This window comes from Dunckerocampus dactyliophorus, chromosome 4 (assembly GCF_027744805.1).
Source record: "Dunckerocampus dactyliophorus isolate RoL2022-P2 chromosome 4, RoL_Ddac_1.1, whole genome shotgun sequence".
In the NCBI taxonomy this organism is placed as follows: domain Eukaryota; kingdom Metazoa; phylum Chordata; class Actinopteri; order Syngnathiformes; family Syngnathidae; genus Dunckerocampus; species Dunckerocampus dactyliophorus.
Genome location: NC_072822.1, coordinates 17,585,717 through 17,602,416, shown reverse-complemented (window position 1 = coordinate 17,602,416; position 16,700 = coordinate 17,585,717). Strand labels below are relative to the sequence as shown.

The 16,700-nt window shown below is 39.7% G+C and overlaps 2 protein-coding genes across 8 annotated transcripts in view; both read right to left on the bottom strand.

Moving 5' to 3' along the window:
• Positions 1–298: 298 nt before the first annotated feature.
• eif4ebp1 (eukaryotic translation initiation factor 4E binding protein 1) lies at positions 299–7,613 on the bottom strand. Its single transcript, XM_054773293.1, has 3 exons — positions 7,144–7,613; positions 6,409–6,597; positions 299–752 (listed from the first exon to the last, which is right to left on the bottom strand). The coding sequence occupies exons 1-3, from the start codon at positions 7,277–7,279 to the stop codon at positions 721–723; spliced, it is 357 nt and encodes a 118-aa protein (XP_054629268.1). The 5' UTR covers positions 7,280–7,613; the 3' UTR covers positions 299–720.
• Positions 7,614–7,746: 133 nt separating this feature from the next.
• ank1a (ankyrin 1, erythrocytic a) overlaps positions 7,747–16,700 on the bottom strand; it is a 128,661-nt gene continuing 119,707 nt past the window's right edge. For 6 of the 7 annotated variants that reach the window (XM_054773285.1, XM_054773291.1, XM_054773286.1 and 3 more), the window contains 4 exons: positions 16,493–16,576; positions 15,558–15,704; positions 13,639–13,740; positions 7,747–10,338 (listed from right to left, as the gene is read on the bottom strand). In XM_054773285.1, coding sequence (XP_054629260.1) covers positions 13,666–13,740; positions 15,558–15,704; positions 16,493–16,576 — 306 coding nt within the window. In that variant the 3' untranslated portion in view covers positions 7,747–10,338; positions 13,639–13,665. The remainder of the gene's footprint in view (positions 10,339–13,638; positions 13,741–15,557; positions 15,705–16,492; positions 16,577–16,700) is intronic. The other variant, XM_054773287.1, reaches the window with a different exon arrangement.

Sequence of the window (16,700 nt, the reverse complement as noted above, 5' to 3'; positions counted from 1 at the left end):
AGGCTGCTGACTGAGCTTATCAGCTCTTCGTCGGCTCTTTGAGGAATTCCACTGATATCACTTGTGTGCAGGATGCTTTACAGTCTTTGAAACAATACACCTTAAGATGCACATGTTTATACTTTGAAGAAGACAAACTGAAATTGACACCTACTTTGAGCAGCACTAAATGTAATTGTCATTCAAGCAAGCAAGTGCTCTTGGAGATGACCATTGAGTGTGCATTCTGACCAATGAAGTGGTTGAAACCGTGTTAGAATAGGTTGTTACATACAAGCACACACACGTGTTTGATCCAATGCATTTACTTTAATTTTGTCACACTGCAAACTGTGACTGATCTATTTCAGAATGTGTTTCAAGAGCACAGTCGCAAATGATTCAGTATCTCAGACAGACATTCAAGGCAGCATCTGAAAATGCACATCGTGGGACAAATTGTGGAATGGAATGGTCGCTAGAATTCTGATTTCAGCGCAGGCAATAAGTATACATTTTCTACTTGTTGCCATCAGATAAAGGCACACTTTATCGCACGTGTATCAGTTTTCAGTGTCGATGCAGAAAGATGTTCTTCGAGGGCAAAGAAACAAGAGAGGAAAATGAGATTCTAAAGAAAATCCCGTCTTCATGGAACAGCTCACTGGACAAGATGGTACCCTTGAGCCTCTCTTCACAGCATCTTGTTGGTATGTCTGACATGACTTGCTTCAGCACCACTCAGATGTCCATTTCAAACTGTGCATCATCACCTGCAAAAACACAAAAAGACACACAAGTCATAATACAACGCAGCGCCACAGCCATCTTGTTTATGTGTGTTCCACAGCGAAAGAAGATGTGTCTTCATCACATACCCACGAATGGAGAGGCGACAGAGCGCAGGGACACGGCGGGAGACCAATATAACGCCGAGTGATTTGTGAGGTCTGCTTTTTTTGGGGAGGCATTTTTATGATGCAAATGTATTATTCTTTTGAATGCATATTGTTTTGAGAAGCCAAAGTCTTTACTTAAATGACCCAACAACTAAGCAGGACTACGTTCCTCGTTACAGAAATTCGACCAGAACTTGACTCGTGGGACCCAATGGAGGGGTAAATCACGGTTGATATAGTCCACTGCTGATGGGGATGTCATACAACTTCATGTCAAAAAATCCGAACTATCCCTTTAAGGTAACCAAAGCGCCTTGACATTGTCACCTCATTCACCTACTCATAATGCATCACGAGTAACTGAGCAACTTCAGTATGATGCCCAAGGATAATTCAACATGGTCACGGGGGGACTGAGGATCAAAGTCACAACCATCATGGTGGGAGACAGCCACTCTACCACCTGAGCCATGCCACCTCCAAATAAGCAAGAACACAATGGAAAGTCCAACAGAATTATGACATTTAATCGGAATTCAATGTTCAAGAGTAATATGACTTTCACCAAGCACAAAACTTCAGTGTTTGCATGCATGACATCACAGGGTAGGAGGTGCACATTCTTCAAGTACAAATTTAAGGAACTTAAGACCTTTCCATGACATCAAAATGGTAAAATTAAGACTATACCAGAGAAAAACGACAACTTAAAATGTAAAATGTTTTATGTAATAGGTTTTTACTAACTTCAAATGCACACATTTGGTGATCAACGGGGTGCATTCATGTCAACTGTTAGACAAGCAAAACACGCACACTGCTTTGGGCCTACAGTTGCCACTATGCAAGGAGAACACGAGTTACTGGAGCAAGCACCATTAAACTATAGCGATGAGTCCGGCAACACTGATGCATCGGCGCATTTGTTGAGCTCATAGAGCATATTGCTTTCAGAAAAAGTCATGTGACTGATACAGTTGCTGTTTCGCCTGTCACCGAGGCGCCGAACTTTATCAGGAAGCGCGTCTGCCATCTGTTAACGAGATGAGTCTTGGCCAAAAGAATCACAGAACTCTGAACCACAATTCTTCCCTTTTAAGTTTAGCTTGAGGAAATAATCATACAAACAGTACAATCATACATTATAAAATACAATAACTTAAATAATATTATTGCACAGTTCATTGAATTAGTATGTCAGTTGACTCTCTCAACTAGGGTGCCTGCAGTGATGTTTAATATCCAGCAGGGGTCAGCATTGATAGTGTCTGAAGAGACACCCAACTCACCAGAGGCGGCGAGACAATACACGAGATTGGGTCCACGAGAACGAGACGAGACGAGACGAGACGAGACGAGACGAGACGAGACGAGACTTTTTCATTTTGTGAAAAGTACAATGAAACAATATGACTGAACAGACTTTTTTATTTAACCAAGTCACAAAACCCTGCCCTGCGATTGGCTGGCGACCAGTCCAGGGTATACCCCGCCTCTCACCCGAAGTTGGCTGGGTAGGCTCCAGCATACCCCCGCGACCCTAATTAGGATAAGCGGCATAGAAAATGAATGGATGGAGTCACAAAACCATGCAGGTGCGTTTGGAACTTTCTATTGTATTATTGTCTACATTTTTTGAGACTACATAAAGCACTGTTCTGATAATAAATAATAACAATAAAGAATAATATATAATAATGCAATCTTTCCTTTGATACGTCATCTTTCACTCTGGAAAGTTGCGAATTTGGCATTTTTGGTATGTACTGTATTTTCTCACAGGTATTTCGTACTGTCAAATGTTTGCAGCATTTCTTGAAATGCTGGCTTTTCAATCGGGGTGTCAGCATGAATATTTCCAATTTGTAGGTGAACAATGCCAGCTCACCGTTTTTGTCTTAGTAGGGCTGTCCAACTCTCCTATGACATTTATAATTTAAAAAAAAAGTTACACTGTACATATATTTAAAGGACAAATCTGTGTTTTTGTTTTTAGTATCAGCATTTTAGCTTTTACTAGTTACATTATGCCCTTTTGCTCTATTTGTCCACTTTTGCTGGGTTTTTGTTTATTTTATTTCTGCACCCATGCGTGTTTCTCCAGGAAGGTGAGGTGCTGCCAGGCAAAGGAGGAGTGTGTCCAATCTCTGTCTTCTTGGCTCTGTCTGTCTCTGTCGGGTTGCTTTTTGGAGGTTATGGAGCTTTCAGACTGGAATTGCACTGCTGCTGCACAATCAGAGGTGGAGACCCTGTATGGTGGATACTTCACCTTTGTTGACCGCTTGTATTTAATGACTGAATAAATGCATGACACAAGACACACGTCTTGCCTTTCACTTTTAATGTGCACCCCCTACTTGATATTATAGCTCCTCGTAGCTACGTATGAGGTGTGTTATGAAGTGGAGTTATGGTCGCCACAGTATGCCCTGATGTCGGACACAAGCTCCAGGCAGACCCAGTGCTGCCCTGTAGGTCAGGAGAACCAGAGTGTAGAGCACAGGGAGCCACCATCTGTGGCCACCATGGTGCACTGTAGTCCCATATTAAATTTAATACCTCACTTTCAAAAAGTCCAGACATTCCACACAATGTAAGACTTTTTCAGGCCATGAAAAAGTTGTATTAAAGACTTCTGAAGGACCCTGCATCACCAGAGACATTGCTTTTGCTTTTTCTTTGCCTTTTGTGGCCTTTTTGGTATAATTATTCCAATTATTCCAATATATAACAATTAAATGAAACCCTAATAAAAACATAACAACTCCTTACTTCTATACCCGTGGTTGTCTTGCAAGCTTTTCTATCTTCTTGAAATACTGTCCCAAGTTGCTTCTGAACAAAACAAACCCACGAAAAGCAGCAGGCCCAGACAACATCTAAGGACGTGCACTTCGGGTTTGCTCATCAGAGCTAGCTGATGTGCTTGCTGACATATTTAACCTGTCGCTTGCACAAGCCTCTGTACCGACCTGCTTTAAGTCCACCACCATAGTGCCCGTACCCAAGAAGAGCAATGTGACCTGCTTGAATGACTATCGCCCTATAGCACTCACTCCTATTGTTATAAAGTGCTTTGAAAGAATAGTCATGACCCACATCAAAAAGAGCATCCCGGCGGCAACTGTGGACCCTCTACAGTTTGCATATCGCCAGAACCGGTCCACTGATGATGCAGTCAACACTGCCATCCACACAGCCCTTTCTCACCTACAGGGCCAGAACACATATGTCAGATGTCCTCACAGAACATTGTTGGGGCAGCCCTCCCCTCACTGCAAGACATTTATAAATCTAGAGTCCTACGCAGAACACACAACCTCATCAAGGACAGCACACATCCACAACACTCATTATTCACACTCCTACCGTCAGGCAGACGCTACAGGAGTTTGAAGTCCAGGACCACAAGGCTGGCAAACAGCTTTTACCCACAGGCCATCAGGCTTCTCAACGAAGCACTCACACACTCCGCACGCAACACACACTCATAGCACTTTATTTATTTATTTATTTATTTATTTATTTATATTAATGTCTCTTCTGTTGTTGTTGCTTAATTTATTGGTATATATGTTTATGTTTCTTATGTTCTTATTCTTTCTTGTGTTTTCTTTCTTTTCTTGGGAGAATGAACAGAATAAGATTTTCATTGCATAGTATAACTGCTGTTTTACCATACACATGACAATAAAACTCTCTTGAATCTCTTCTCCTCCTAGATCTCCTTGTAACAGTGAACTGAACCCACAATAGCACTAGCATTAGTATTAGCATTCAATACTCGTTATCTTTAATGAGGATTGCTACAGTCGAGCGTTTGGGACAAAAAGGGCATTCTTTTGCTGCATGCCGCACAAACTCTTCTGCCGCCACGCACTGCAACTACTTTTTGAGCTAGTTTCGACTTTACAGACCAAAATTATGTTTGTAATTAAATTATGGGAGCACATTCACAACCACAACTCTTATGGGAGTGCATTCGTAACCACAAATCGTCATAAGACGGAACACCGTAAAGCACGGATCCTCTTTGCACGTATTTACTTACGCAGCCAATCAGTCCATTAACAGCACATTACATAGTACATGCCGCTGTTTTGCAGGTTAGCGTATAGCTAACGGATAGTACAGTGGAGTCAAGAGTGCTAAATGCTGATTGCCAACCCCGGATAATGGCGAACAAACGGGTAGTACCACATCCTCTCACAAGGCTAAAGTAAAAAACGTGGGTGGTTCTTTTATGGTGGAATGGCTGATGGAGTATGTGCTAACAGAAGAAGAAGAGGTGAATGTGGGTAAGATTTTTTTCTTTTTCGAATGAGAAAGTACTGCTCTAAAATGATGCTGCAAAGCCAGAGTAGCAAGCCAGTTCTGGGAGTGAAAAGCAAGGAGACGACAGAACAGGAGGGCCGACTTGGCATTCACTTCTGTATTATGCCCTACGCGGGTTTGCCCGCCATGATGGGGAGCAGAATGCAGAAACATCGCACTGAAAACATGTCCTTAGCACACTGCTCAGCCATGAATTGTTTTTTGTTATTTATTTGTGAATAATGGCAGATATTTTTATTGTGATTACTCAGAATTTCCTGAAGTTTGTTAATTTTATACATGCTGCTTTCTGGTGCACTTTACTTTTCCTGCTGGTTCTGTGCAATGGGAAATGTGTTGGTAGATGTAACCTTACAATTATTAAAAAATAATGGAAGTAAATTAATCTGTTTCATTTTTGTTTTAATTGTGGATCATTACAAATATGCTTTGTTTTAGCAGTACACAGTAAAAAAATATATATATATATATATATATATATATATATATATATATATATATATATATAGGAGAGAGAAAAATCATGCATGAAAAAACTGCCAAACTATCAATCACAAAAAAAAGATGCATCAATAATCGTTTTATCATCGACTCGCAATCGCATACCTGAACTGTAACATCTGTACATAATTTAACATTACTATAAAAGCAAAATGGTATGAACATGAGCCCCAAACTGTGTCAGAAAAAGATGACATCACAATCTTGCAATCTTGTGGGACATACCAATCCAGACAGATCGTGAGATAAAAGCCAATAGACCAGACATTGTTATCAACAACAAAAATGAAAAATCAGTCTACTCATTGATATGGCCATCCCTAATGAAAACACCTCAGTAAAAGTAACCGAAAAGCTGTCCGAAAGACCGAGAAATCGAAATTGAACAAATGAGGGGAATGAAAGCCACAACAATACCAATGGCGACAGGGCCCTTAATAAAGAATGGCATGGACAAATACATCCAAAGGATTCCTGGTGATATCAAAATCCAGGAACTGCAGAAAATCACACTGCTTGGAACGTCCTACATTTTAAGAAAAGCACTATCCATCAACTTCAACCTCGTAACCCTGGGCCCAAGGATGCGCACGGTTATTACGACCTATCATAGCATGAACTAAAAGGCAAATAATAACAATAATAAATAATAATAATATAGGCGTTGTCTTGTATTTTGCTATAGTGAACATACCAGTGGTATTGCTTGCAGCACATGTGTTGTTGTTCAGTAGTTCTCCATCGCTGGTGTTCTTCTCATTGGTTTCTGTGGGGGGAGGACTTGTCACACCAGGAATGTCTGGAAGACCTTGCGGTGGAGTCTTGGCCGCGGGAGAGCTGCGACAACCCAGCAGGAATTTTCTATCATAGACAATCCTGGTACCTAAAGTGCAAATGGACAACTATGTATGGAAAACATTTATACATACCTCCTGTACTACAATTTCAATTTCAAAATATGCAAATAATGTTTCAAAACAAACAGCAATTTGGTTTCAACTGTGGTTGTTTAAGAATAAAGTTGGTATGGTATGGAAACCTATTTTGTGAACTAGTATTCAGTTTAGTAATAGCACAGTATAACAGACAACTGTTGTAAAAGACTAAACGGAAGTGACGTTACAACTGCGTTAGACAAAAAAAATATTGCACATACAGTAACCAATAACTTGGAATAGATTTCCCATTCAGATAACAGCAAACAATGTTTTATAAATAGTTTTTATAGTTTGAAAACAAATCTAGTGGAGGTGTTCTGCTCAGTGATGCTCTAGTTTAGCCACTAACCTTAGCAGTTAGCACTAGCATAGGAGCTTCTGACAGAAGAGGACCAAGCGGAGTTAACAAACTAACATAACTAAAAGCTACAAAACGCACATAAAAGAAAAATGGCGTGTCAGTTAAATAAGCAACATTAAAAAGCACATACCACCGGGGGTGGTACTGAAAAGGGTCCCTCCGGGTGTAGTACAGTAGTCATGTGGCATATGCTCGGCATCGTGGATGGTCACCCTCCTGGTCGATGGAATGGCCGTAGCACCGCTTGTCTGGCAGCCAGTGGACATCTTCTCCAAATAGCACCTTTAAACTAACTGTAGCTAACTAAACCAGCAGGTTAATGCAAAACAACAAAGCTTTCCCCACCACACCACTGTTTTGCCTCGGATAAACAGATAACTACAGTATTTCTGCGCAAATGTAAATAAATACCTACTTTACTAAAGTGCAAATACTTGGAATAGGTATCCAAAAAGATCGCATTAGGCACACGCACAGGTGTTCAAGTTCTTTGTTCTAAGCACCTGAACACACCTCCCTCCACTTCCACGCGCACACACACAGGATGCGGAGAACATCCACTAGTAGTGGACACGCTGAGTTTACAACGTCCTCTACTGGCGTACAGCGATTGTGCAAGTGCATCTTACTACAGCGGAGGTTCTTTATTATTTTCTGCCAAATGCTGGCATGTTTGGACATTTGATGATGAATGTGCATGGTGGTCCCTCATAAGAAAGAAGACACACACAAAGACATTGCATTTCTTTATTAATTTTGTAAATGTTGAGCTGGTGTACAGAGTAGGTTGTCAACAGATGTTCGTGGAGTTGATTGGATTGAAAGGTTTTTTTTTTGTTCATGTCGACTTTAAATTCATGTTGGATTCCCCATAACAATAATAAAAAATGCAAACAAAACAAGTTCAAATACCCGCGAGACCCTTAATTCATCCTCAGGTGCAGGCATTACCCAGAAGTCAACAGTCTCTTTGTAGCTACATGGGTTTGATGCTAAAAGTACATCCATAACATAACTCAAATCCCAGTTGACAGGGAAGGGTGCATAGCATTCTAAATAAATATATATATCGTCATATATTTCATATATATAGCCTTTTATGTTAAAAACATTTTCTGTGCATGTGTGCATTTGCATTCCTTAGTATTGAGTAATATGCTATTGCGTTAATATTGTTTTCCATCCATTCTAAAAGGAATATACAGTACATGTCTTTCCTAGTTTTTGCAATGGTAATATTTTTGCATGAATTGGTGCATGGCATCTCCATTAGTAATTTATTGTCCCTCTGCGTGCACATAACACAAGACTCCTCCACATTCAAAGTGTCACCACGTGGAAGCATGGCTTGGGGGCGGGCTGTGTTGAGGGAAAATACCTGTCATCTTCTCACCATTGGAGCCACCAAGCTTTTTTGCCCCACCACCTATTGTCCCCCTCCCAACCCAACCCTGACATCATCAGTGGCCCTTGCTTCAAAAACAAATAAGCCCTTATGAGCAAAACATAAGGGAGCGGACACCATTACACACTTATTTTTTGGTGTATTCCAAATTATAACATAATAGAAAAATATACAATGAAGGGATTGATAAAAATCTATTTGCGTCTTCATTCGAATGAGTATGTTTGCAATGAAATTAGGGTGCTAACAGCAAATAGAGTGTATATTTCATCTCATCTACTAAATAGCATAGTCAACACATTAACACACAATTACAGTATTACCAAGACTTGACATTCCATCTCTGGCTGCTAAAAACAAACACACAATTGATGTTTATTGCAACTTGTTGAGAGGCTAACAACTAGAAGAAAATAAAGGCTTGAAGGTAGTACAATGAGATGGCACACTTACTGTGGTCAATCAATCTTTTAAAAAAATATTTGAAGTATTTTCCTTGATGAGTAACAAAACCTTGCAGCTTTGATGACAGGCATAAGGACATTTTGTCAACCTTAAACATAAAGAGATCAAAAGTGATCAAATGTGCAATTCTAATGTATTGACATCATTTCTGAGTGGAGTAAAGCTGCGACTAACAGACTGAAAGCCCAACTGTGACGCCCAAACTTTCTTTCTGTGTGCCTAATACACTCACAACCATCTTATTAGCGTACTTATTGCTTCCTCTCAACACAATTTCACAATGATTGAGCAAGGGTTGGGCTCACAGCTGTGGGTCAGTCAGTCCCGTCTATCTTCACAGTGATTGGTGGCTGACTTTGCTACATGTGCACAAATGACCAAGAAGAAAAACATCAAAACCCTCACAACAACACAAGTGACATCATCAGATGCTAGCCATGGTACGTCATGGTTGGAGGTGGCCAGGACTGCTATGTAAGAGGACGAAGTGGTTGCATTTTTGATTAACGCAAGGACACTATAGGGAGGATACAATAAACTTCTTGTGCCGCTCATGATATCTTATTGCCGTTCTGAGGGAAGGTCAACCTACACCTCCAACACAGCACACTGTAGATGAAGAGCTGCTATGTGATGTCAGAGGGGCAAAAGCACACAGAGAGCATGGGGAAAAATATTTAAAGGTCACATTTGTATGTTGTTGTATATAGACAAAGATATATAGAATAATATCATATAGGTTCAGATTGAATGGGCGAAACAAGAGGGAGGAATACGGTATGGTCCAGAAAAAGCAGCATCATTGGCGTCACATAGGGATTTTTACAAACACATGTAACACAGCCACAGAGAGAGAGAGCATTGTAGTGCATACCATAATATGTACAAGACACATATATGCTCAGGTGAGGGTTGTAGCACTGGGACAGCTTGTAGTGATGCTCTTAGCTGGAGGAGAGGTCATAGTTCACCTTACTCCCATTTTTGATGGAACGTTGGCTCAGTGTCTCCCTGGTTTAGAAAATGTTTCCCAAATGGATCATAGCCCACATTGCATTGCATTCCTGTGCCCTCCAAGCCCCCACCCTTCCCAACCCTCCCCAGTATTTGTAGTTAAAGACAGGCCATGCGGCGGCAGTCGCTCATGCTGACACAGACAATAGGAAGCATGTTTTAGGTTGCTATGTTTTTTGTCTGTTTTGTTTTATAAGAAATCATGCTTCTAGTTTAGTAGTAGGTCATTTGTCCTCATGGTTTCTTAAATTCAAATAAAAAGGTCATAAAAACTACAATTATCCTTCTCGTATGTGCAGCAGCAATGAGTTGGTGCCATTCATTTCTTTCTTTCTGCCTTTTTTGTTTGTTTGCGAGTGTTCTTCAGTTTGTGTCAGCTGTTGCTGGTCATGTGTCCATGTAGGAAGTTTTTGGTGATGGGGTGGAGTCCTGCAGAGAACTCTGGGGAGAAATGAACACATGCTTGTTTAGGCCAATCTACAATCTCCTCCAAACTACATTCATACATGGCGTCTATTTAGCATGCATGCTAACACAGCTGCCTTTTGCGTCAACAATGTGTACTTTATAGGATGCTAAGCTACCATTATATATAAACATCATGTAGCAAGCATAAAGTGCGTGGTAGAGGTTGTTTAACACTTGGTAGTCATTTGCTTGAAATATTAACAATCCAAGGAATGTAATGACCTTGCTCTGCACACACGCAAACACACGCGCACACACACACACGCACACACACACACACACACACAAACACACACAAGCCCGTCCGCTTTGACCTTGACAGCCACCTCATTTGCAGGATTATTTCTGTATCAACTAAAATACAGGTATGCATCTCAACATGAATCAGCTATTATAGCTCATTGCTCATTTACTAATTCCATGTGCACTCAATATGCTTCAACTCCCATTTTCAAATACAGTAATCCTTTGTTTATCACGGTTTATTGGTTCCAGACCTGACCGTGATAAATGAGTTTCCGCAAAATAGGATTCCTTATTTATAAATGGAATAATGTCGTAGAGTATAAAGAAACCTGTTTACGACCTTCCAAATATGATTTACATTATTAGTGTCCTCTAGACATGAACTAACACCCCAATACATTTACACTCCTATTACCCAATATAATAGACATAATAAGAGTAAATAAGCCATTTAAGCCTTAAAATAAGACTCGTGCTGGTGTGTGTTGCTATAAATGTGTTCCGTTGGGGAGCTGAGTGTCAGGTGGACAGGAAGTGATGTCCATGATTCAGAGCGGAGTTTTAGCTTGGCGTGGGTTACTGCAGTGACAGTAGCCCGTGTTTTTATTAGGGATTTTATTATTTTATTAGGGATTACTGTGCTTGTTGTGAGATATTTCAAACCTTTAATAAAAGTCTGTTGGTCCGGCTATTACAATAACATTATTGTAATTAACATTAACTGTATGTTAATGTTAGTGACCGCTGTAGAATACTACATATTCAGAGTGTCTTTGAATGTGTCTCGTGAATGCCTTATATAGGTATTTTAGTTCATTTAACCATTTTTATGCTTGAAAATTCTTAATATAGGCAAAAATATGCATCCATATTTTTGACTAATAATAGGCCATATTCAAACACAAAACAGCGTGATTTATTAATTAATATATTTTTAGAAAAACGTAATAGAGTGAAGCCGAAATTCAAACCACAAAGTGGCAAGGGACGACTGTATATCTTTTTTAAAATGTATACACGTTTAAAAGATTGCAAGTTTATTGCAAACGGCTGCAAGTTCGGTGAATGAATATAATTTTCAATGAGGGTTGAAAAATGTTATTGCGCTAAAGGCAGTAGATTCATTTGCCAACCTATTTCAAAAGCTAACATTTTGAAATAGTCAAACAGTAAACAAAGTTCAATTCAGTATTGGGCTAAGATCTTTTGTATGTTTCGAAACCATCTTGAAAAAAAATGTCGTACACAAGTTTAAGGCACGACAGATTTTGTGTCTTTTAAATGTGCACGAGAGGGTGTGAGAATCTGTACCATTTTAAAAAATGGTTGTCTTGATATCTTCATAATCCTTCTAGTACCATTCTTTTTTTAAAAAAAAGATCTACCGTAATTCTATATTCACACTTCATTAGGCACAACTGCACATGAAATCCAATATCCAAAAATGTACATTTAAAAATGCAATTATTACCATATCAATGTATTATTATGGTTGTAATTTGTAGTGGTGGACAACTATAATGCATTATGGGCTCCACACACGGGAGGTGACGAAATTTGTGCATGTTAAATTTTGTGCTCTTGCAAGTCACCGCGCACATGTTCAGCGCAGTCACCCAGACAAGGACCAATCCACAGGAGTTTAATTGACCGACCAATGAGTGGACAGGATGCTAGCCAGTACTCTCTCGCAGGTAAACATGGACGAAAAAAATAATACTTGCCATGTCAGATTTCCTATAGCCATTTGACATTTCTATAAAAGAATATCGAGATATAAACAAAAAACCAGCGGCATGGGAACTTGTTGGCGCCTGAGTCAACATATCAGGTAAGTTTACATTAGTTTACGCTGACATTTATGTAAGTTTATCTTCGATACTAGCAAGATCCAATACTAACAAGTGCACACGATCAACACTGGCCACTTTTCCTCCTCTGAACTATTTTGATATCCCCAAATTCCCTCCACATATGACAGCTAATCAAAACCACGGGAGACTCGTAATTCTCTCTAGATGTGACCGCGTCACTCACCGGTGTAGCTGGTCACAGCCACTCGTTGCCTTCTGTGTGCAGGGTTTGCTATGCCACGGCAATGAGTTTTGCCAATCGCGGTCGTTTGTCGCCTCCCGTCTGTGGAGCCCATTATAGTGGGAAGTGTTTCTAAGATTATGTCAACTTTATCTATACAGGGGCAAATATTACATATACTGTAACATAAAATAAACACAATAACATATTAGATTATAACTGCTATCTGTATGATGTATTTCATTTCTACACCACTGCAAACTACAATCACAACAATAAAATGATGCCTCTAATCCCACAGGGCATTGAATCAATCGCAATAGAAGATGTTTGGCCTCTCATCCGAGCAAGCTTTATCAGTTCATGCTCACGACTAGACAGGACAGCTCTTGAATAGAGCTCGACCTGAACAGTCCAGTTGAAATCGATTCAATGCCATGAGAGTACAATGACTACTCACAGCGATACCTCTAATCAAAAGTAAGCATTATTATCTTTGCAAAGGCATAGTTTGTTTATTGGATCTCAACAGATCAGGGGTGTCCACTTTGAAACATTTTGTGCATTAAAAATGCTAAAACCAATCCACATTTTCGCTTTGTATTATAGGTGAAATGATTGTATTATTATTGTAGTATCTAATAATACTGGACATCTCATTAGGAATTAAAATACTTTTAATTTTATAATGTGCTGACGGCCACTAACAAAGATGCTGTGCACTGAAAAGGCCCTTTGGACACCCCCACATTAGATTGTGCAGGTGTACACAATTAAAAGTCCACACAATGCAGGTCATGTAAAAGTAAAATTGACACAGTTAGCGCACATTATAAGGTCAAATTAATATTTCTCCATTTTTGCTGTGCCAGCATGACATTGCATCATGATTAGTAGTGAAGTTAAGGTACATTCAGTGGCATTTAATCCACAGAGCAAAGTGGATTAAATGGTCTCGCCCAGCATGGGGCGCACTGTGGGTGAGTCCCGTACCTGCGGGAAAGCAGCACTCAGCCTGCCTCACTGCTTAACTCTCCGCAGACTGGCACATTTCACTATCTGAGCACCTTTCTTCACAGTATCCACAGTATCGGGCTAAAGTCGGAGGAAGAGATGGGATGATAGAGGCGGAACAAAAGGTGGGAGGGAATATTAATCGAGGGAAACAAGAGAGGAGAGAGAAAAGAGGATTGACAGAATATAAAGTAAGAGGTGAAAAGGGGAAACAAGGGGGAGGGGTAAGAAATAATATATACATATAAACAGTCAGGAAGTCAGAAGTAATGGCTGGCACCTGAAGATAATGTACCCTAGGTGGACTCTTAGGGATGAAGGGTGGAGTGATGGAGCACACAGCCTTAGTTGAAGCACCACAGACTTTAATGAGGTCACATTCATGAAGGACTCATGAACATACAAACACAAACATGTGAGGTAGGTGCACTTTAGTGATTATTATGTTCAGTGATGGAATCTTTAACATACTGCTGACTTGTGAGCATTAAACCTGGAGAAATGACAGCAGCTGAGCAATTTTGCTTCACTTAACATGCAGAGGAACATACAGTGGAACCTCCAAAGATGAACGTCCCAAATGTCGTACAATGGAAAAAAGTCCAAAAGTCATTGCGAAATGTATGCTAACATACTAAGTGAGCCTCAGTATTACTACAAAAGGGTAACGATGATGGCAAAGAGGAAAAGAGTGCTGATGAAAGCCATAACCACTCTGAACTCATGCATGCACTGATTCCACAGCCTAACCCCTGGATTTCCTTTTATCCATCCATGTGCATTATTTAAATATCATGGCAATACTGTGCAATATCATTACTCATTACTACAGGATTGTATTCTTTTATCTCTCTGGCACTTTTATTTATTTAAGTATATGTTGAAATATTTTACATACATGTCTGCACCGGAGAAGGAGCTGTTTTTAATCTCATTGTACATGTGTATAGTGACAACAAAAGGCATTCTATCCTATTATATTCTATAACCATTACCACATAACCACCACCTAAACGAAAGGTACTACAACATAGGAAAGGGTATGGTTCCTCATTACAATTTGAGCAATTCAATTAATTAAATATCAGTTACATTTAAAAATGTATTTTTACCAAGTACTGTAGATGGCAACGTGAATAGCATGCAGTCAAAATTCCAACAATACCTTTAAACACCACAGGGTGACAGTATCACTTCTTCTACGATGCGTCTGTCAGGCATCAGGAAAGGGTGCATAGTTTTACTTTACTTTAGTACTTTACTCTACTTTAGTACTTTATTATCCTCTATGTCTTTGCTCAATACTTTTATGGCGGTTGGCAATGTTAGTAAGTTACTTCTGTACAGTGTATATTGGCAACAAAGTAATTTGTTGAAAAATACTTAGTTAAATTATTTAACGCACTTTGTGTTTGGGTTTTATCCAGTTACTCCCGTTTTCCTCCCATATTCCAAAAAGACTCTAAAATGTCCATAGTCATGAATGTGAGTCTTTGCTCTGGCCTGTGAATGACAGGTCACTACCAGGATAAGAGGTAACAAAATGAAAATTAATGTTATGGAAAAAAGAAGTTGGAAGTGAACCCGTGGCTCGGAGCTAATTGTTCAGCTTTGTATGTTCCACTGTCTTTGCTGGGAGGCTCATCTCACTCGTCCAACACACTTCACACTCTTCTTTTCTACTGCTTTTAGATTATTATCATTTAAATGAAGCTCATGCATGTTAGCTACTTGGTGACCTTCATGAGAGGGCAGGTTAGGACCCCCGTCAAGCGTCACCAAAACACATGATGTAAACAAACAGCGTCACATCAGATGACTGCATCATCTGATATGAATCAGTCCATTTGGGCTAATAAAGAGGAGTTGACAGAACCAGCCACGGATCAGAAGCCCACCTTGCTGCTTTCCCGGCCCAGGATGGCGTAGCTCATGAACTGCTCAGCGTCTACTTCCAGCTCGTTGGCGTCCTGCAGAGAACCCTCCTTGCTCACGTCCTGAACAGCATCTTCACCCTTGCCTCTGCGCACAACCTTTCGCACAATCTATCACACAATAGTATATCTTTACCATCTTCACTTTTTTGGTGTAAAGTTTTGACACAGTACCTTATCCCTTGATAGGGCACTCACTGAACTACTTGGAGATTCAAAATGTCTAATCATTATCTTGATAATAGCAACTTTCTTTCCTTATATTTAATGACATATGATATACAGTCATCCCTTGACCATTCGCGGTTCAAATTTTGCGTCTTCACTATCACAGTTTTTCAAAATATTTAAAAAAATCATTGCTGTGTCGTGGTTGACTACAGCTTGTTATTAGTAAAACAAAAATGCATTTGTAATCAAATTTTACATATTATTGGCCTAAATTAAGCAATTTCAAGCACAAGAATTGCTAAATGAATGAAAACACAAATAAAAGGCATTCAGAAGATGCATTCAAAGCCTCATATGTAACATTCTACACTGGTCACTAGGTGTCAGCAATGTTACATTGATGAGACAACAGCCATTGCAGGAAGTAAGCTGGCCCGAAAAAACCCCAGCAAGGAACAACTGTATCGGGTAATACGAGTGCAAACGTGACAATAGGGGTGTCATTTCATGTATACAGAGCTCTAATAATGTTAAAAAACATTTATATATATTTTGTAAACAGGTTTTCTATTCTCTAACTACAAAAATATTCAACTTATAAATAAGAAATCCTACTTTGTGGAAATTCACTTATCACGGACTGGTCTGGAATCAATTAACTATGATAAACAAGGGATTACTGTATATTACATTATATTTCATGATGAAGACAACAGCAAGTGTCTGACCTTTTTAGTGACGATGTTTCCATGTTCATCTGTAAACTGCTCCTCGCTGACCTGCTCCCCAGGAAGATCTTCAGCCTCATCACCCTGTTAACAGACAAGTAATGAATATACCACAGACCCTCTGGAGAGCTTTTGGTTGTGTAAAACATTCAGCACACTCATTCTTAAGTAGATATTACCACTCTGCAAGTATTGGAAGGTTATTTCT

Excerpts from the sequence above, each read along its gene's own strand:
- eif4ebp1 (XM_054773293.1), bottom strand. The coding sequence starts at position 7,279 with ATGTCCACTGGCTGCCAGACAAGCGGTGCTACGGCCATTCCATCGACC. Across the intron at positions 6,598-7,143 it reads TTTCAGTACCACCCCCGGTG|GTACCAGGATTGTCTATGAT; the intron begins GTATGTGCTTTT and ends TTTGCACTTTAG. Across the intron at positions 753-6,408 it reads TGCTGCAAGCAATACCACTG|GTGATGATGCACAGTTTGAA; the intron begins GTATGTTCACTA and ends GTGTTTTTGCAG.